The 21,960-nt window shown below is 44.4% G+C and overlaps 1 protein-coding gene across 1 annotated transcript in view; it reads left to right on the forward strand.

Moving 5' to 3' along the window:
* Window positions 1–17,612, forward strand: part of LOC126234435 (hemolymph lipopolysaccharide-binding protein-like) — a 48,324-nt gene extending 30,712 nt beyond the window's left edge. The window contains exons 5-6 of the mRNA XM_049943131.1: window positions 14,642–14,908; window positions 17,148–17,612. Coding sequence (XP_049799088.1) covers window positions 14,642–14,908; window positions 17,148–17,332 — 452 coding nt within the window. The 3' untranslated portion in view covers window positions 17,333–17,612. The remainder of the gene's footprint in view (window positions 1–14,641; window positions 14,909–17,147) is intronic.
* The last annotated feature ends 4,348 nt before the right edge of the window (window positions 17,613–21,960 follow it).

The following is a 21,960-nucleotide window of genomic DNA, read 5'->3' on the forward strand; positions in this document are numbered from 1 at the left end:
AATGCATGTCATACCTTCCCACCGTGAGACAGACGCAGTTCCGAGGGGAGAAACGAGAACAGAAGCCGAGAGCAGAACCGTGTTAAGCTAGAAGGCCCTACGATAAGAGACGGACACCCACGTCGCCAGCCAACCGTCAGGACGCCCCCCCCCCCCCCATGTTAAAAGATAGAGCCCTCCAGAAGAACAGTATAGATCTTACGATAACACAAAAAGGGCTACACCACCCGCAAGTTTTAGCGTGAGACTTTTTCGCGTCTCTGTTACGTTAGGACCACCCCCCATTCCATGTTAAAAGATAGAGCCCTCCAGAAGAACAGTATAGATCTTACGATAACGCTAAAAGGACCACACCAGCTGCTAGTTTTAGCGTGAGACTTTTTCGCTTCTCTGTTACGTTGCGAACTTTAAAAACATTGCTCCACCACGAAAAGTATAACGTTTCTCATTGGATAGACAGAATTTTTGTAGGCGGAGCTTAAGGTTAACATTGAGACCCTGATTGGTCAGATGAAAACACTGTCAGATAGTTTTTTTAAACCAACTTCGGTAAATTGTAGTAAGGAGAAGTTAGGAGAGAGTTGCTGGAGAGTTGCTTCCGAGACGGCGAGGTGAGCGGAGCTGTGCTGCCCGCCGCCCCCTGACGAACACCGACAAGGTAATGAACGCACGCGATGCCGCATTTTTGAGCGCATAAGGCTTCACTCAGAACTGCAGAAGTCTCATCTGTTACATCCCCTTTTTACATAATACTAGTGTCGATCGTCAATTAAAGCTCATGGTGTTCACATTTGCCACTTGAACTAAAAATCTGAAACGCGATGATTTTTCTGTTATATAGTTATTGAGAAGCCACATCAGCCACTGTAATTTACGACAAGTTAGATAAGTAAGTAAAGATAATTGAGGGTCATTGTAGACCATTTTGATAGTTTCCTCTTTTGTGAAACATAATTTAAACCTAGATTATAGATGTGATATGGCATAGGTCATCCTTCTATCCATTGTAGCACTTGGAAACCCATTCAGGGAATATTCGTTCACATTTTTGTTGAACGCAGTTGGTTTTTACCATCCTGTATTAAAACATTTCCTTTTATCAGTAGTGCAATTTATAAACGATGTTTTGTGAGTAGAATAAAATTTCCAATGGTAAACTTAACTGCTTTTTCGACGTTATTTTACCAGCTAACTAAAAATAGGAAAGCCTTGAACCCCTTCCACTAAATTTAGTTAGTATTAATATTCTTTTACAGGGAGTGCAGTGGAGCTGACGGTGAAATCATTAAGTATTTGGTTATATCATCGCTAGTCTCACTGAACTCTTCTGAATTCTACATGTCATGTGTGGTCTGGCGTCTCCTTACCAGCAACAGGTCCCAGGTTGAAACTAGTCAATTCCCTAAAAAACACGCTCAGAGCGTCGTTGCGCGAAAGTTGTAGGGAGACACGACATACAACAAACAGACACCACGCAGAATGTTTAGAACTTTAAACATTAAGATTTCTCAATAGGGACCACTGTCATATTGCACTCCTACCCTTTGGTATATACAGGGCATAAGCGTCTCCCATCCCGTAAATGACTATTACAACATACCTTCTCCGAAAAAGTAATATTTATCTGCCATCATTTGATGACTAAAAGATAATTTGGCTGATTCCTTTTTTTGTTAGTTTCTTATAAGATCGCAAAGAATAGAAATTTGGAAAATAAATACAAAGACTTTAAAATGTGATACAACAAACGATGCCAATATAGATTTCACTTTTCAGATTTTCGTCTATACCCAGCGCGGTAATATAAGTATTTTCTTATTTCATTTTTAAACGATTGAATTCACTTGTTCTCAACTATAGTCTTTTGTTGACATTACTCCGGAAAATTAATGATTTTCCAAAAGTGAAAACATATGTCACGATACAACATTGTCATTTCCATAGAAACTAACACTCTATTTAAATTTAAAACCATTTCTATCGACAAAATCTTGTCAGTACTGTATTTAATTATCTAATCTGTTACATTATTACTCTGCTACTCATCAGTAATCAGTAAGTGAAATCAAATTTAGTGGAAGTACTACTGCAAACCAGTTACAACTTCAATGCATTTTGAAATAGAAGCTTTTGGAAAGTAGCACAAATTTCAAATTTCAAGACAGGTAAAATCCTTAAGACATTAAAGAAATTCAGTTCCTTCGCAAGTATCACATGTTCGATGGTAGATGGCCTTCTTCAGTTTCGAGGTACAAGACGGTACAGGACAGACGAAGTGTGGCTTAACGGTCCGTATGTTATATAAATAGTTCTGAAAATAAATAGCCCCGCTTGCCAACAGCGCTCGCTAGTGCGGCCACCCACCCAAGTTTCAGCCAGGAACGACGGCGCTTAAGTTCGGTGGCCTAAGAGGAACCGCAGTTGGCTCTGCGACAAGGCCGTTGGTCAGTGAGGACCTTATTTTACAAAAATACCGTTACAAATAGTGCGATACAAATTTACAGTAGTCTACCAGATAATTCTCACTTTTTAGTCAAAACCTCAGGACATTCTTATTTGATCGCTGATTGTACTCAGTAGCAGAATCTTCAGGACGTGTGAAGTACACGACTAAACAAGAAAGTGCAAAATATCTTACTGCAAGCAATGCAAGCTCCCTTGTAGATAAAGCTAATCGAACACCCACATTCCTGAAAGACAGCGCACTTTTGTTTACTTGCATCAAGTGGTATAGGATGAAATTAATAATAAAGCCTGAGAACCCATAGAAAAAGCGAAGGCGAGTAAAAGAATTTGGATGTACTGAGGCACGTATCTGCAACGTATCACTCATCACTTCCTAGCCCTGTGTCTCCATTCATTGCAGTATTCTGAACTTCCGTAACGCGCCACATAGTCACGTACGTTACTATCTCATGAAGGCTGTAATTGCAGATAAGCGGCATGTAGTTACAACAAATTTGCGCCAAAAAAAAATGTTTTTTATTCATCTTCTTCCATGAATCTTTACCATGAAAATGTATACTTTCATAGCACGCTAGTTATAATTCGAAAATTATATAACTACCGGTATGACGCTTCCCTTCATTTTATCACAAAAAAACTTACCAATATACGGCTGGTTTTCGAGAGCTCAGTTCGAGGCGCTTTGAAAAGGCATGTATTCATAATGCTATATGTTCACAGAGCGTAACCAACCAAATACTGGCTTCAGTTGATCGTCAGTATAAAGTCTCCAGACACTGCAACGAAAAGAGATGGTATAATGTGTCGTAGGTAGGATTCTGCCATCTTACTGGTCTACCTTCAAACGCACTTTCAGAATATCTGTCATGCTCGATACTACCCCGTTAGTTCGGAAATACTCCCCAACGTGCTTTTTCCACGCTCTGTCGTCAGGAATTCGGTAGGCTCAACGTTGACGGTCGAATTCACGGTCCGTGAACGGACGGCGTAACTCTTAGCAACTTGCCCGGCTCGCTGCATTAAGCGTGAGTGCAAGGTAATGATGCTGCTTCAGCGCAAGGCCGTGACCAGAGCGGCGGCCATGCTGACGTAAGCTGGGCGTCTCTGGGAGCCGGCGGACTCAGATCGCAGCGTCTGTGAACAAGTAAGCCAGGCTCACAGATGCCCAGCGCTGAACGCTGAATCCCTTGACTCTTTGACACAGTACAGTAGGTCTTCCCTTGGCGGCGCAGGCTAGCGACCCAGATCTGTCAACTATAGCAACGCTTTGTTAACCTACAGATAGTTAATGATGATGCAGGTAGATGAAGTTGGAGCTAACTTGCCCCACATTGCACCACTTGCTGGCGTGGAGACTGTTATAGCATAGGCTGTACTAGCACTTCCCGCAATGAGTGATGGTAAGGCTGGACAGAGAGAAGCCGGCCGAAGTGGCCGTGCGGTTAAAGGCGCTGCAGTCTGGAACCGCAGGTTCCATGAAGAAGTTGGCCACCACTGGACTGAGAGGACTACCCATGGCGACGCCTTCCAGCTGTTCGTAGAATGGCGATTTCTACGAACAGCTGGAAGGCGTCGCCATGGGTAGTCCTCTCAGTCCAGTGGTGGCCAACTTCTTCATGGAACAATTCGAAGCACAGGCACTGGACTCGGCGACTTGCAAACCTAAGGTGTGGTACAGGTACGTCGATGATACTTTCGTGGTGTGGAGCCATGGTGAAGAACAGCTCAGTGACTTCCTAAGACACTTGAACAGCCTCCATGCCAACATAACATTTACCATGGAAGTAGAAAAGGACAAGAAACTGCCATTTCTAGATGTTCTGGTCACAAGGGACGGCGAAGATCTGGGACACAGCGTGTATCGAAAACCGACTCACACGGACCGATACCTGCACAAACTGTCAAACCACCACCCGAGCCAGAAAAGAGGCATGATTAGTACGCTCGTAACGAGAGCAGGACGAATATGTGAGCCGCAACACCTCAAACGAGAAATTCAACACCTGGAAACTGTCCTGAGGAGCAATGGTTACTCCACAAATTATATTAGAAGTGTAACAGAGCCCAAACCTCGGCGAAGTAAGGAACCGGAAAAAGAATTGTCGGGTACGGCCTTTCTGCCATACATTCCCAGAGTGACGGACAGAATCGGCCGTATATTGCGCAAACATGGCGTAAAGACGATTTTCAAACCGACAAGGAAGATCAAAGAGTGTCTTAGATCGGCGAAGGAGAAAAGAGACCCACTTGCAATGTCGGGAATATACCGCATACCATGCACATGCGGAAAAGTTTATGTCGGAATGACTGGACGATCCATTAACACCAGGATCAAAGAGCATAAGCGACATTGCAGGTTGGGGCAGGTGGAGAAATCGGCCGTGGCAGAGCTCGCACTGAATGAGACCGACCATGTAATAAAATTCGCCGACACGGAAGTTCTGGCTGTAGAGAAGCACTATCACACGCGCTTGTTCAGAGAAGCTGTAGAAATACAAAAACACGCGAACAGTTTGAACAAGAAAGAGGAAAGCCTTAAGGTCAACGGATCCTGGCTTCCCGTACTGCAGCGAACGACCGTCGCAGGTAGCAAGAGGAGAACCGCACCGGAAATGACCGCGGAGAAGCCCTCGGACGTTGGCGCGCCAGGTACATATAGCCTGCGCCCGCGAGCTCGGCTCCAGTTCACCACCGGCAATGGAGGGTGAAGCTTTGACAATGCCAGCCACTCGTGCTGGCGAAACGTCAGAAAAATCATTAGATGAACGTCGGCCGAAGAACCCGAGACAGAAGCCAATAGGCAGTTTGTCAACAAGTGGCCACGAAAGCCTCAACAATTTTGTATGATTGGAATGCTCTCTTTCAAATTCTAAAGGTGCCACGGGTAAAATACAGGGAGCGAATGGCTATCTACAATTTCTACAGAAACCGGATGGCAGTTATAAGAGTCGAGGGGTATGAAAGGGAAGCAGCGGTTGGGCAGGAGTGAGACAGGATTATAGACTATCCCCGATGTTATTCAATCTGTAAATTGAGCAAGCAATAAAGGAAACAAAAGAAAAGTGCGGAGTAGGTATTAAAATCCATGGAGAAGAAATAAAAACTTTGAGGTTCGCCGATGACATTGTAATTCTATCTGAGACAGCAAAGGACTTGGAAGAGCAGTTGAACGGAATGGACAGTGTCTTGAAAGGAGGGTATAAGATGAACATCAACAAAAGCAAGAGGAGGATAATGGAATGTAATCGAATTAAATTGGGTGATGCTGAGGAAATTAGATTAGGAAATGAAACACTTAAAGTAGTAAATGAGTTTTGCTATTTGGGGAGCAAAATATCTGATGATGATCGAACTAGAGAGGATATAAAATGTAGACTGGCAATGGCAAGGAAAGCGTTTCTGAAGAAGAAAAATTTGTTAACATCGAGTATAGATTTAATGTCAGGATGTCGTTTCTGAAAGTATTTGTATATAGTGTAGCCATGTATGGAAGTGAAACGTGAACGATAAATAGTTTAGAAAGGAAGAGAATAGAAGCTTTCGAAATGTGATGCTACAGAAGAATGCTGAAGATTAGATGGGTAGATCACAGAACTAAAGAGGAGGTATTGAATAGAATTGGGGAGAAGAGGAGTTTGTGGCACAACTTGAGTAGAAGAAGGGATCGGTTGCTAGGACATGTTCTGAGGTATCAAGGGCTCATCAATTTAGTATTGGATGGCAGCGTGGAGGGTATAAATCGTTGAGGGAGACCAAGAGATGAATACACTAAGCAGATTCAGAAGGATGTAGGCTGCAGTAGGTACTGGGAGATGAAGAAGCCTGCACAGGATAGAGTAGCATGAAGAGCTGTATCAAACCAGGTTCAGGACTGAAGACCACAACAACAACATAGTAAATCCACAGGTCCACAGCACTTTACAAGCTTCGGCCAATCTGACGTGTCGCTCTGCACCTCCAGCGCGCCTCTGGACAACCAAATTTCGATTTCTCTCCTTCTTCTATTTGGTAGGTAGGGATGCTTCTGGACTCTACTTTAACAAATTCTAAATTTGGTAGCAACAGCGTTCAGCTGAAGACTAAACGTCAGTGCCACTCCTATTATGGTCAGCAACAACAGTGTTTTGCGTCACTTGGCCCCGCCCTCCGTCCTTTTGTGAGACGGGGCTGCTGTAGTAGCACTCTAAATTGTGTAAGCCCACTGAGGTTGTAGTTCTCAGCAGTTAGTATCAGACTTTCTGCCTCTGTTAAGACGTGCCTTTTCGAGGCCATGTTCTCTTGTGATGCCTTACAACCGCTTCTAGGCGATAAATGGAGTTACCAGGTAATTCTCTGAAGTGAAACTCCTCACCTGGGAGAACTGCCCTGAGAGTCTGCAATTTGAAAGGCTCTAGCGTTTGTACTTAGCTCCGGTAACCTAAAGGAGTTACCAGGTAATTCTCTGAAGTGAAACTCCTCACCTGGGAGAACTGCCCTGAGAGTCTGCAATTTGAAAGGCTCTAGCGTTTGTACTTAGCTCCGGTAACCTAAACGCTACCACTGCTCTCTCTGATTTCCTATGTTGGAGTGCCCTTGATGGCTCCCAACAGCCTTAAGAGTATCCACATACTAATCATTAAGTCGATATATGACAACGTTTCCGGTAATCAAGTGTTGCCCTTTCTCAGTCATGGTGCGCACACTGCCATCTCTCTAGCTGACAACCACCGTGATCACTGAGCTCCACGCATGCTTTACTGGTTTGACGAACACTGTCGTCCTAGTCTATCGTACCTCGACTGCGCCACTGACTCATCTCTCCACAATATCGTAAGAAATGTCTGGGACTGTTTGAAGAAGCAGGTGAAGCGTGGCAGTCAGCATCCTCACAATTTTCTAGCTCTACGGGATCTAATCGTCATTAACTTTCTTCAGCTGGATATGTCATACACGGAGATTCTCCTGTGATGCGTTCCTCGCCATTATGGGGTCATTACCAAGACTACAGACGGTCTTACAAAGTTTTCATAATAATTTATTACATCAATATCATCGAATTACACAATATTCACATAACCAGTTTCAGCAGTTTATGCACCTTGTCTGAGATAGTTAATCCACAATATTTTAATCACACGATTTAGATATTCAGGTTTATGCATTCTGAACCTTGCTGCACAGCAATCCTGTCCCGGGGAGCACAGATAAATTTTTGAAGCTGTTATTCGACCCAGACGGTAAGAGAACCCGACCAGACTCAGACAGAGTGCCACGATCATAATCTACAGCATGTGAAGAGTTCCAGTATTGCAAAAGCAGGGCAATTCTCGTAGCTCATTTCCAAGCAGCGAGGAGAACCGTAGTAAGGAGCGCAAAGAGTGCAGCATGATTGTTGTTGTTGTGTTCTTCAGACCTTAGACTGGTTTGATGCAGCTCTCCATGTTGCCCTATCCTGTGAATCTTATTCATCTCCCAGTACCTAGTGCAGCCTACATCCTTCTGTATCTGTTTGGTGTATTCATCTCTTGGTCTCCCTCTACGATTTTTACCCTCCACGCTGCCCTCCAGTACCAAACTGGTGATCCCTTGATGCCTCAGAACATGTCCTACCAACCGATCCCTTCTTCTAGTCAAGTTGTGCCACAAACTCCTCTTCTCCCCAATTCTGTTCAATACCTCCTCATTAGTTATGTGATCTACCCATCTAATCTTCACCATTCTTCAGCATTTTGAAAGCTTCTATTCTCTTCTTGTCCAAACTATTAATTGTCCATGTTTCACTTCCGTACATGGCTACACTCCTTACAAATACTTTCAGAAACGACTTCCTGACACTTAAATCTATACTCGATGTTAACAAATTTCTCTTCTTCAGAAACGCTTTCCTTTCCATTGCCAGTCTACATTTTATATCCTCTCTACTTCGACAATCATTGTTTTTCTCCCCAAATAGCAAAAAAGAAAACTGGAAGTCGCTCTGAAAACTCTACAGTACGGGGAAATAACGCATGGCTTGAAATACCCATGTCTGAAACATCTCGTCCACAATGTCCGGTCATTCTGTCTGCGTCACTGATCCTAACGGAATGACAGTCTCGCTAGTTATAGGTTAACTCTGATGAACCACGATCTGTTGTTTGCTAGTCGTTTGAAGGCCTCAATTGCGAGACTGTAACTACGAGACTGCAGCCTGCCGGCTATGGCTGGATTTCAGTGTTCCACGCAGCCGCCATCGGCGGGTCACAGCCGTGACTGATAGAAGAGGCGGACCTACTGTTTTTTCCTCTGGTGACGACTCAAACTGACTGCAGGACCTATCTTCCGCTTGCTGAAGGACACCTGACAAGGGAACCTCCCCATCGCACCCCCCTCAGATTTAGTTATAACTTGGCACAGTGGATAGGCCTTGAAGTACTGAACACAGATCAATCGAGAAAACAGGAAGAAGTTGTGTGGAACTATGAAAAAAATTAGTAAAATATACAAACTGAGTAGTCCATGCTAAGATAGGCAACGTCAAGGACAGTGAAAGTCAAGCAGCGCCGTGGTCCCGTGGTTAGCGTGAGTAGCTGCGGACCGAGAGGTCCTTGGTTCAAGTCTTTCGTCGACTTATAATTTTACTTTCTTTATTTTCGCAAAGTTATGATCTGTCCGTTCGTTCATTGACGTGTCTGTTCACTGTAATAAGTTTAGTGTCTGTGTTTTGCGAGCGCACCGCAAAACCGTGCGATTAGTAGACGAAAGGACGAGCCTCTCCAATGGGAACAGAAAACATTTGATCGCAAGGTCATAGGTGATCCGATTCCTCCACAAGAAAATACGTCTGATATATTCTATACGACGCTGGTGACGGCATGTGCGTCACATGACAGGAATATGTTTTCGACCCACCTAACTTGTACACTTGGCGAATGGGTAAAAAGATTCTTCTACCTTGACCGATTTAGGTTTTCTTGTGGGTGTGACAATCACTCCCAAAAAAGTGATGAAAACATAAGAGTCTGACACAAACTGAAAATAAAAAATTAAAATTTTCACTTGGTGGAAGACTTGAACCGAGGACCTCTCGTTCCGCAGCTGCTCACGCTAACCACGGGACCACGGCGCTACTGAACTGTAATTGGCCATGATGTTGCTTATCTAGCACGTGAACTACTCAGTTTGTATATTTTGCTTATTTTTTCATAGTTCCACACAACTTCTTCCTGTTTTCTCGATTGATCTGTGTTCAGTTTTTCAAGGCCTTTCCTCTGTGCCAGCTTATAACTAAATCTGAGGGGGGTGCGATGGGGAGGTGCCCTTGTGAGTACCATGTGCTAGTCTATATGTATACCACCTTCCTGGCTGTAAACTGCGTGTGCTGAAGGATCCCTGCGCTTCCGCCTTCAGGTCTAGGCGAGCATTTATCTTTAAGAGTGCTGAGGCCCATCGTATGCACAGAAGCGCATCCGCGGGCCGCTTTGCTGGCCCCCGCTAACGCACCCCGCGCCGTCACGCTCTCAGGCAGTGAGTCTGACCTCCCGCATACTGCATGAGCTGCCGTGGGGCTGTGTCTTGTATTCCTCGCCGGCACTTATGCGTGCTGGAGAAGGCAATATCTATTGTAGTGATCACGTTGTTAAATTGTCACTACCGATACTGCTGTTCCACTGAAAACTATGGGTGTTAGACTGAAACACTCACCAATCCTCTGAGCTGGACCTTCGTCACTTTTAAGGTCACCGCCTCACCTGTCCAACCTCGATGCCCACTCTCCTTAACCGAGGAGTGACGTTACGTCGTGAAGTGGTGTAAACTAATCAATCCACCGGGTGATCAAAAAGTCAGTATTAATTTGAACAGATGGCGCTGAACAGCAAAACGTCAGTGACGGCGCATGACAATCGTGTGCAATGAGAGAGAGAGTCAGATGTGCCAGCAGTCGCAGCATATTGACTTTACCTGAAAAGGCGCTTTTAGTGAAGCTGTATTATCAGAATGGGGAATATGCTAGTTCAGCGTTACGATCCTATCGCCATAGGAAGGCGATTCGAACGGGTAAAGGTCCGTTGACAAATGCAGCTGTGGCGAGAATGATTTCGAAGTTCGAAGCCACGGGCTGTGTAGAAGATAGACTCCGTAGTGGCCGACCGAGTACAAGGCGTAATGCTGCTGAGACAGTTCAGGAAGAAATGGGGACTGTAGCGGGTTCCTCTATGCACGGGGAAGTCAGCGCTCGTACAGTCGCACGTCGCACCGGCATTCCATACACTACTGTTTGGTTGGCACTTAGGCGTACCATCCGATGCTATCCATACAAAATCAATCTGCATCATGAACTGTTACCTGGCGATTTAGTGAAGCGGAGGGCATTTGCGGTGTGGGCGTTTCAAAAGATGGTGGAAGATGACGATTGGTTGAGTAACGTGTTGTGGACCGACGAAGCTCATTTCACGCTCCGAGGGTCTGTCAACACCCACAACTGCAGAATTTGGGTTACCGAAAATCCTAGAACTGTCGTTGAAACTCAATTGCACGACGAGAAAATCACGGTATGGGTTGAATTTACCACATCTACCGTTATCGGGCATTATTTTCTTCGAGGAAATGCGTAATTCTGGTTTTTTAACTGTTATCGTGACGGGTGAGAGGTACGCTGATATGTTACAGAATCGCATCATCTCCAGCGTAGCTGATAAACACCTGCTGGAAAGCACGAAGTTTATGCAGGATGGCGCTCCACCCCATATTGCTAGACGCGTGAAAGATCTCTTTCGCGCGTCATTTGGTGATGATCGTGTGGTCAGCCGCCACTTTCGTCATGCTTGGCCTTCCAGGTCCCCAGACCTCAGTCCCTGTGATTATTGGCTTTGAGGTTACCTGAAGTCACAAGTGTATCGTGGTCGACCGACATCTCTTGGGGATGCTGAAAGACAACATCCGACGCCAGTGCCTCACCATAACTCCGGACATGCTTTACAGTGCTGTTCACAAAATTATTCCTCGACTACAGCTATTGTTGAGGAATGATGGTGGACATATTGAGCATTTCCTGTAAAGAACATCATCCTTGCTTTGTCTTACTTTGTTATGCTAATTATTGCTATTCTGATCAGATGAAGCGCCATCTGTCGGACATTTCTTGAACTTTTGTAATTTTTTTTTGTTCTAATAAAACCCCATACCTCTCTATCTACATTATTCCGTGATTTATTCCGTTTTCAAATTTATACTGACTGATCACCCCGTATACCAATTCATGAAAAGATTTCAGACCACTTGAGTTTCTTTTTATATAGTATGTCGAAACTGTTTATGGATTGACTACGAAATCAAAAGACGCAATAAACTGCCAAAATGGGGAATGTGGACAGCGTTGTAATTAGTTGGTGGTTTAATAATTTATCGTGTAAACACCTATAAGACCGCATATTTCAATTTGACAATACGTTATTTTTCAAAAAGGTGTTGCACAGTAGCCTACATCCTGAGGGTGAGAAACTTTCTTTCATGTATTTTTATATGTAGATGACATATCTGAATAGTAATTCATTTACTAAGTCTCTCAGCAAAAGCTACAGAACGCTTTTATTTATTTGTTTATTTTGAAACATCAGTCTTCTGACTGGTTTGACGTGGCCACGACGAATTCCTTTCCCGTGTCAAACTTTTCATCTTAGAGTAGCAAGTGCTACCTACACCATCAATTATTTGCTGGATGTACTCCAGCCTCTGTCTTCCTCGACGGTTTCTACCCTCTACATCTAATACCACGAAAGTTATTTCCTGCTTTCTTATCATCTTTCTCATCCTGGCCCTTTTTGTCAGCGATTTCCATATATTTCTTTCCTCACCGATTTTGCGCAGAACCTCCCCATTCCTTGCCTTATCAGTCCACCTGATTTTCAACATTCATCCGCAGCACCACATCTCAAATTCTTCGATTATCTTCTGATTCGATTTTCCCACTGTCCATGAATCACTAGCATACAACGCTGTGCCCAAAAGGTACGTTCTGATTAATTTGTTCCTCCAGTTAAGGTCTATGTTTGATACTAGTAGACTTCTCTTGGCCAGGAGTGCCTTATTTGCCAGTGCTAGTCTGCATTTCATGTCCTTGCTCTGTCCACCATGGGAAATTTTGCTGCCTACGTAGCAAAATTCCTTAACTTCGTCTACTTCGTGATCCCCAATTCTGATGTTAAGTTTCTCGCTGTTCTCATTTCTTCTACGTCTTATTACATTCGTCTTTCTTCGGTTTACTCTCCGTCCATATTCTCTATTCATTAGAATGTTGATTCCGTTCGATGCTGTAATTCTTCTTCGCTTTCACTGAGGATAGTGATGTCATTAGCGAATCTTATCAGCGATATACTTTCACCTGGAATTTTAATTCCACTCTTGAACCTTCCTTTTATTTCTGTCTTTCTTTCTTCGAGGTACTGACCAAACGGTAGGTGCAGAAGTCTACATTCCTCTCATACATCCTTTTTAATCCGAACGCTTAGTTCTTGGTCTTTCATTCATATTGTTCACTCTTGCTTGTTATACATATTATATACTACATGTCTTTCCCAGTAGCTTACGCATATTTCCCTCAGAATTTTGATGATCTTGTAGCATTTCACTTTGTCCAACGCTTTATCCAGGTGACAAATCCTATGAATTTGCCTTGATCTTTCTTCAGTCTTGTTCCTATAGTCGACCACAATCTCAGAACTGCGTCTCTTGTGCCTTTACCTTTCTTAAAGCGTAACTGGTCGTCGTCTGGCATATCGTCTTACACGTTGATGTATACTACTGGCCATCAAAATTGCTACACCAAGAATAAATGCAGATGATAAACGGGTATTCATTGGACAAACATATTATACTAGAACTGACATGTGATTACATTTTCACGCAATTTGGGTGCATAGATCCCGAGAAATCAGTACCCAGATCCAACACCTTTGGGTGCATAGATCCCGAGAAATCAGTACCCAGATCCAACACCTCTGGCCGTTATAACGTCCTTGATACGCCTGGGCATTGAGTCAAACAGAGCTTGGGAGCTTGGATAGCGTGTACAGGTACAGCGGACCATGCAGCTTCAACACGATACCACAGTTCATCAAGAGTAGTGACTGGCGGATTGAGACGAGCCAGTTGCTCGGCCACCATTGACCAGACGATCTCAGCTGGTGAGAGAGCTGGAGAATGTGCTGGCCAGGGCAACAGTCGAACATTTTCTGTATCCAGAAAGGCCCGTACAGGTCCTGCAACATGCGGTCGTGCATTATTCTGCTGAAATGTAGGGGTTTCGCAGGGATCTAATGAAGGGTAGAGCCACGGGTCGTAACACATCTGAAATGTAACGTCCACTATTCAAAGTTCCGTCAGTGCGAAAAAGATGTGAACGAGACGTGTAACCAAAGGCACCCCATACCATCACGCAACGTGATACGCCAGTATGGCGATGACGAATACACGCTTCTAATGTGCGTTCACCGCGATGTCGCCAAACACGGATGCGACCATCATGATGCTGTAAACAGAACCTGTATTCATCCGAAAAACTGACGTTTTTCCATTCGTGCACCCAGGTTGGTCTTGCAAACGTCCCCATCTGTTGACTCAAGGATTGAGACGTGGCTGCACGATGCGTTACAGCCATGCGGATAAGACGCCTCTCATCTCGACTGCTAGTGATACGAGGCCGTTGGGATCCAGCACGGCGTTCCGTATTACCCTCCTGAATCCATCGATTCCATATTCTGCTATCAGTCAGTGAATCTCGACCAACGCGAGCAGCAATGTCGCGATACGATAAACCGCAATCGCGATAGGCTACAATCCGACCTTTATCAAAGTCGGAAACGTGATGGTACGCATTTCTCCTCCTTACACGAGGCATCACAACAACGTTTCACCAGGCAACGCCGGTCAGCTGCTGTTTGTATATAAGAAATCGGTTGGAATCTTTCCTCATCTCAGCAAGTTGTAGGTGTTGCCACCGGCGCCAACCTTGTGTGAATGCTCTGAAAAGCTAATCATTAGCATATCATAGCATCTTCTTCCTGTCGGTTAAATTTCGCGTCTATAGCACGTCATCTTCGTGATGTAGCAAATTTAATGGCCAATAGTGTAACATCTGAATGGTGTTTCATTTGTGCAGTCCCTCAACATCACTTATCAGATCTTTTCGTCGTCAAATCTACACTTACGAATTTCGCAGTTCCACCGCCTACGACGGAGTACAAGACGAAGCTGGGGCACAGCGAGTACAAGCTGGACCTGCGGCTGGTCAAGTGGGAGCTGGCGCGCCAGTACTGCCAAGAGGAGGGCGCTGACCTCGTCGTCATCAACTCCAAGCAGGAGGCCGACGTGCTGCGGAAGATCCTCGCCGACCACGGCGTCATCTCGGAGGACCCCTACGAGAACAAGCAGGTCTGGGTCGGCATCCACGACCGTCACTCCGAGGGCAACTTCGTTACCGTCTTTGGTGAGTTGCTTCGTACTGTAACGCACTACGCAGGCTAAAGTCTGTGTGCGTGTTTAGAAATGCGTAGACTACTCCCGAAGTGCTATTAGCCGTGATACTTCTATTATATGCCGAATGCATGGTTCTAATGACATAGAAACAAACTTGAAACGCGATCTGACTCGTGAACTGAATACAAAATAACCACATAAATTAGCCCAATGGAATTAAATGGGCCTGCATATATGTTTGGAAGTGATTCACCGATTACATTAGTTCTCAAAGGCAGTATAGTGCACTGAACATGTGTTAGCCTGTAAGTACCACGTCATTACCCCAAACCTTATAGATAAACTATTCCACTTGTAAACGTCTCGTTGTATAATGAATATATACTTCACATCCACCAGGTAACGGGTATCTCTTATGACAGTAATTTATCGTTTCGTCGTCTACTGCATTAATTTTAAACTTTATCAACGTTTTACCACGAGTGATTCCGGGTGTTGCAGATTCCGTCTCATCCCTTAGCCATAATACTAAATATGGACATCCAGACATCTCCATTTTTATTTGCTTAAATGCCCCCTTTTATAATAGCTTCTGACGCACAGAATGGATTACAGACATCCTTCACAAACTGTCATGATCTATTCACATTGGACTGTTAGGATCCATTTATATATTTAATTTTATTGTACGAAGACGAAAGTCCGAAAAAACAGATACCACTGATGATCTTGCAGCTCTCGAAGAATGAAATTACAATGAAATCGAGACCATTAGCTGCTTACAGGATAGTGTAAAATGTGTGCTCCGACCGGAACTCGAACCTGGGATCTCCTGCTTACGTGGCAGACGCTCCATCCAACTGAGGCATCTTTCTTTGCTTTCTCTCTTTTTCTTTTTTTCCATTTGTTCGGTATTGTTCGTTGCGTTTGGTCTGGACGGACTTCACAAGACATTTGTTCAAGTTGATCGTTGATTCTTTAACTCAGTTTTTATTACAGAGGGCTTTTGGCCCTCTGACGGAACACGCTGAGCTACCGTGCCAGCTACCCATCGAGGACACAGAGGACAGTGCGACTGCAGGGCTTATCTCTGGCATGCTCTCTGTGAGGACCACATTTCCAACTTACTGTCCACGCACTACATTTGTAGTGCCCCTGCGCTCTATATTCTTTACTCGGGGCATGTCCGAAAGAACAGTCACCGTTGGTGATCTTGCAGGTCTCGAAGAATGAAATTACAATTAAATCCAGACCATTAGCTGGTTACAGGCGTTGATAAATATCAACGAGGACAGTTGAAAATGTGTGCCACGACCGGGAGATAAGTCTCTGTAGTCGCAATATCCTCTGTGTCCGCTATGGCAGTCCGCAGCTCGTGGTCTAGCGGCTAGCGTTGCTGCTCTGGATCACGGGGTCCCGCTTTCGATTCTGGCCGGGTTGGGGATTTTGTCAGTCCGGGGACAGGGTGCTTGTGTTGTCCTCATCATTTCATCATCATTCGTGACAGTGGCACGATTGGACGGTGGAAAGAAAATTGGTGTAAAAAAAAAAAAAGAAAAAAGAAAAGAGCGGGAACGGTAGCTCAGCGTGTTCGGTTAGAGAGCTGGCTGCTCTCTGTAACAAAAAACTGAGTGAAAGGATGAACAACGAACTTTAATGGATGTCGTGTGATGTCCCCTACGACCAAACGAAACGAACAAAATGTGAAAAAAGAAAAATAAAGGCTCAGTCAGATGGGGCGTCTGTCATGTAAGCAGGAGGTCCCGAGTTGGAGTCCCGGTCGGGGCACACATTTTCAACTGTCCCCGTTGATATTTATCAACGCCTGTAAGCAGCTAATGGTCTGGATTTCATTGTAATATCCATTTTATTGTACTTGCTACGATGCTTTTTATAGTATAAATTTCGTTTCGACTATGTAAGAGACACCATGCACCTGGTAAGGGTTGCACTGAATTAGGTGGCTCCTGAAGTAAGTTCAAAACCGCGTCGATTTTGCGTACGCTAACCCGGTAGTATTTAGTACTGTTAACCTTCAAACATCGACTTTACACAAGCGAGGAGTTTTTTGTACGAATAACCTTGTGGATGGCGGTACAAAATCAGCTCCATATTTTAAACTCATTTTTATTGGGTTTCAACCTTTCAAGCTGCGCTACTTCCCTTGACAGGTGGCAACAAATAGAAAAAGCATCGTGGGCGGCACTGTTCGGAACGTGACAGTTTGTAAGGGTGTTGTCTGTGTGCAGGCGAGCCGCTGTCGGAGACGGGCTACGTGTCGTGGTCGCTGGGAGAGCCCAACAACCTGAGCGGCAGCAGCGAGGGCGAGGACTGCGTGTCGATGCTGCGCTCCGGCGACTACAACGACGAGATCTGCAACAAGAAGCTCGCCTTCATCTGCGAGCGGCCCTACTTCACCGAAATCTACAGCTGACGGCCGCCTGACCCAGTCTCGCGGCCGCCGCTCACTGTTTAGGCTCGTCAGCCGAAATACCGGGGCATTGGCGGATTCCTTCTTCTTGTTTCCCAGCTGTCTGACTCCTCGTTAGCAGCTCTTGTTTATAGGCTCCTACTTTTATACTTGCTGTACATCAGATCTTGTATATGCAAACGCCCGAAAGGCCACAGTACTTGAGTTAACTGTGTTATTTACCTGATCATTTCAAACGACACAATAAAAGGCTAGTGGAGAGTGTGGTTTAAGAAGCATTAAACTGGACTATTTATTGCTACTTCACCCATTCCTTCTGGTATCCCGGTAATTCTTGCTCCCGAAAATCATGAAACGACTGACTATGGTTGTGGTGTGCGTACTGTAAGACCTTCGGTACACACACCATCAGATTATTTGACTTCTCGCTCTAACGAATTAGGCGTCAGCAATATGTCTCGTGGTCTTATCGTGGCGTGTTTATCTTCTGCCGTTAGGTCAGACGATAGGAATGCCACTTGCACGCTTAGAATAGCAGATTTACGGTGACCAACTTTAAACAGAACTTGATTAATTTTCATACACATTTATTAAAATAATAAAAATCATGGAAATTACTTAACTTGATTCTGGATACTGTTTACAATTGACAATCTGAAGATCCTTTGGTCTTGATACGTTAATCTTATTCTCACATATCTCTGATACTTGACAAAGTGTCTATTCATATATCTTCATCGCTATGTACAGGAATATGATAATCTTATTAGGCGCAGACTGAAACTTGACTATAGACTGGTACAGACAAATGCAGACTAAGGCAGACTGATGCAGACTAGCTAATCGGAGGTCTGTACACTCGTTATAATACCTCGAGCGTTCAGGTATCACTGCGCGAGTGTGATCCGCGAGGAGAAAAGGTTCTACGTTAGCAGCAATCTCATTGGCTGCGTTACATATTAATACGCGGATCGGCGGAAGCAGAATTTGGTCCGTCTTTATAGCAGCGCCATCTCGTAGCGCGGAGACGGACGAGCGCTGCGCCTGCGCTGTTGTGCTTAGCGGGGCGCGCTCTAGTGGGAAAGCTGTGTACGCGCTGACTACGCGGAACTATGTACACAACAATGGTGAATATCATGAATGATTTGTTGAAACTTCAGTTTCTCTAAAAGTATACAAATGGGAATGCAGCTGCGTGATGTTATCGACAAAACCGATATTTCGGTGGTTGACCATCCAACATTTTCAAGACAAAACTACAGCAAGTAAGCGCTGTGCAAGTGAATTTGCAACCTCAGTTTGCAGAGCAATTTCGGGAAGGTAAAACACACACACGCACACACAAGCACATCAACTACCTCCTTAATAACACTATCCCAACAGCTGGAATGGCATGCCAGAACCTCAGCGTTGTTATATTTCATATGATGACCGGCGCCAAGACAGTGTTCTGCAATGTTGGATTTGTTCGGCTGTTGTAAGCGTGTGCTTAGTACAGCGGTCCTACATAGTCCTGATAGATTGATCAATATATGGCATGCCGTAACTGCAAGGAATACGGACCGGCCGGAGTGGCCGTGCAGTTCTAGGCGCTACAGTCTGGAACCGAGCGACCGCTACGTCGCAGGTTCGAATCCTGCCTCGGGCATGGATGTGTGTGATGTCCTTAGGTTAGTGAGGTTAAATTAGTTCTAAGTTCTAGGCGACTGATGACTTCAGAAGTTAAGTCGCATAGTGCTCAGAGTCATTTGAGCCAGCCAAGGAATACGGGAGACGCCCGCCTAACGCAAACCAAGATCATCCTTAACGGAACGTAAAATGACCCTAGTCTCAGGTATGGAGGTCGTAAATGCTCCTTGCCTATGGCAAAAAGGCCCTAGACCTTGGTATCAACTCCGTATTATCATCACTCACCGGGTGCACGTTTGGTACATAGCACGGGATTAGCCGAGCGGTCTAGGGGCTGCATTCATGGTCTGCGCGGCTGGTCCCGGCGGAGGTTCGAGTCCTCTCTCTGGCATGGGTGTGCTGACAAACTCTCTGTGTCTGAATTGACTTGGACTTTGCGCATCAACGTACGAAGCACTCCTTCGCTCTTAGCCGCATGGTGACAACTGTCAGCCTATGGATATAAGTCAGTATGAGCAGGTTTCCTATAAACATTCCCAACGTACCTTCAGCGTTCCGCTGACCAACTCATCAAGGGAGGAAAGGCAGCCGTCCTTTTCCACCTGGTGGACTGTCAGGCATTTTAAAAATTCTCACTGCTATCCGGGCAAATAACAAAAATATCATCTACTTATCGGAAAAAAACACGCAATTCTCAAATACACTTATTCTAAGGCACTTCCCTCGAAGTCTTCCTCAAACAAATTTGCAATAAAAGGTGACAACGGGTTCCCAATAACATCTGTCTGCTCATGAATCTGGTTGTTGAATAAAAAGTAAGTAGAAGTCAAAACATGTCGAAATAGTTTCGCTATCAAAACAAAACAAAACAAAAAAACCTGAAGTTCATTAAATTCTACGAAACACAGAAACACGACTGAAGAGAAAGAACATATCGAAACGTATTAGAAAATCAGAGTCGTTCAAACGCATTCCCTCTAATCGACGTAAGAAATCCGCCGAGCTATTAATGTGATGCTCATTCCGACAAGCCAGTGTGTACAGTATGTGTGTGTGTTGTACAGTATGTGTGGGTGTGTGTGTTATCTTTCCGGAATTGCTCTTCAAAGCGAGGTTTTAAATTCACTTGCACAGCGGTTACTTGCAGCAGTTTTGTCTTGAAAATGACAGGATGGTCACCTGTCGAAATATTGGCGATTGTCGATGACGTCACCCAGCTTCATTCCCGTAAGTTATTCGATCATCATATGGTGTTTACTTTCTAGAAAGCCGTTATTTCGTGGTGTGATCCGTAGAACAATAATAACGAACAGAATAGTTAACAGCAAATAAAATAAACTTATTTTGAAATCATTTGATGTTTCTAATGGCGATTAAGTTGTTCTGCAGATGTCCAGAAATACATATTTGTTACATTTCACACATACCGATAAAACATAAACATTTCGTCCTTGGTATTTCACTAATTAGGCTTATTACCACAGTTGATGTTTTATAATGAAATAACTAAATTTGTTTTGCCATCCATTCCAGTTCAATTTATGTTTATTCATACATCCCATTCGTGTAAATTAACCAGAATGGCAGCGCGATTTGAGGCGCCATGTCACGAATTGCGCTGCCCTTCCCGCCTGAGGTTCGAGTCCTCCCTGGCATGAGTGTGTGTACTGTTCTTAGCTTAAGTTAGTATAAGTAGTGCGTAAGTCTAGGGACGGATGACCTCAACAGTTTGGTCCCTTAGGGATTCACACACATTTGAACAATTTTGTAAATTAGTAAATTATCTAAACGCATTTTAATACCTATCAAATGCAATTGTAGAACGGGAAGTCTGCAAATACGAAAGAAGGGTGCTACCTCTCATTACTTTCGTCTTTCTTCGATTTGCTCTCCAACCATATTCTGTACTCGTTAGACTGTTCATTACATTCAGCAGATCATGTAATTCTTCTTCAGTTTCAGATGGTTCAAATGGCTCTCAGCACTATGGGACTTAACATCTATGGTCATCAGTCCCCTAGAACTTAGAACTACTTAAACCTAACTAACCTAAGGACAGCACACAACACCCAGTCATCACGAGGCAGACAAAATCCCTGACCCCGCCGGGAATCGAACACGGGAACCCGAGCGTGTCTTCAGTTTCGCCCAGGATAGCAATGTCATCAGCGAATCGTATCATTGATACCCTTTTACCACGAATTTTAATTCCACTCCTCAACGGGTCTTTTATTTTCATCACTGCTTCTTCGACGTACAGATTGAACAGTAGGGGTGAAAGAGTACATCGTTGTCTTACCTCCTTTTTAATCCGAGCACTCCTTTCTTGGTCGTCCACTCGTATTACTCCCTCTTAGCTCTTCTACATATTATGTATTACCCATCTCTACCGGTAGCCTACACATATTTTTCTCAGAATTTCGAAAATCTTGCACCATTTACATTGTCGAACGCTTTTCCAGGTCGACAAATCCTATGAATATGTCTTGATTTTTGTTTAGTTTTGCTTCCATTATCAACCACAACTTCAGAACTGCCTCTTGGTGCCTTTACCTTTCCTAAAGCCAAACTGATCATCTAACACATCCTCAGTTTTCTTTCCCATTCTTCTGTGTCTTATTCTTGTCAGCAGTTTGTATGCATGAACTTTTAAGTTGCTTGTGCGATAATACCTGCAGATGACAGCTCTTGCCGTGTTCCGAATTGTGAGGACGATATTTTTCCTAAAGTCAGATGGTATGTTGCTAGACTCATACAGTCAACACACCAACGTGAATGAATGTGAATGTGTGTGAAATATTATGGGACTTAACTGCTAAGGTCATCAGTCCCTAAGCTTACACACTACTTAACCCAAATTATCCTAAGGACAAACACACACACCCATGCCCGAGGGAGGACTCGAACCTCCGCCGGGACCAGCCGCACAGTCCATGACTGCAACGCCTCATACCGCTCGGCTAATCCCGCGCGGCTCACACCAACGTGAATAGACGTTTTGT

The sequence above is a fragment of the Schistocerca nitens genome, chromosome 2 (assembly GCF_023898315.1).
Source record: "Schistocerca nitens isolate TAMUIC-IGC-003100 chromosome 2, iqSchNite1.1, whole genome shotgun sequence".
Taxonomy (NCBI): Eukaryota; Metazoa; Arthropoda; class Insecta; order Orthoptera; family Acrididae; genus Schistocerca; species Schistocerca nitens.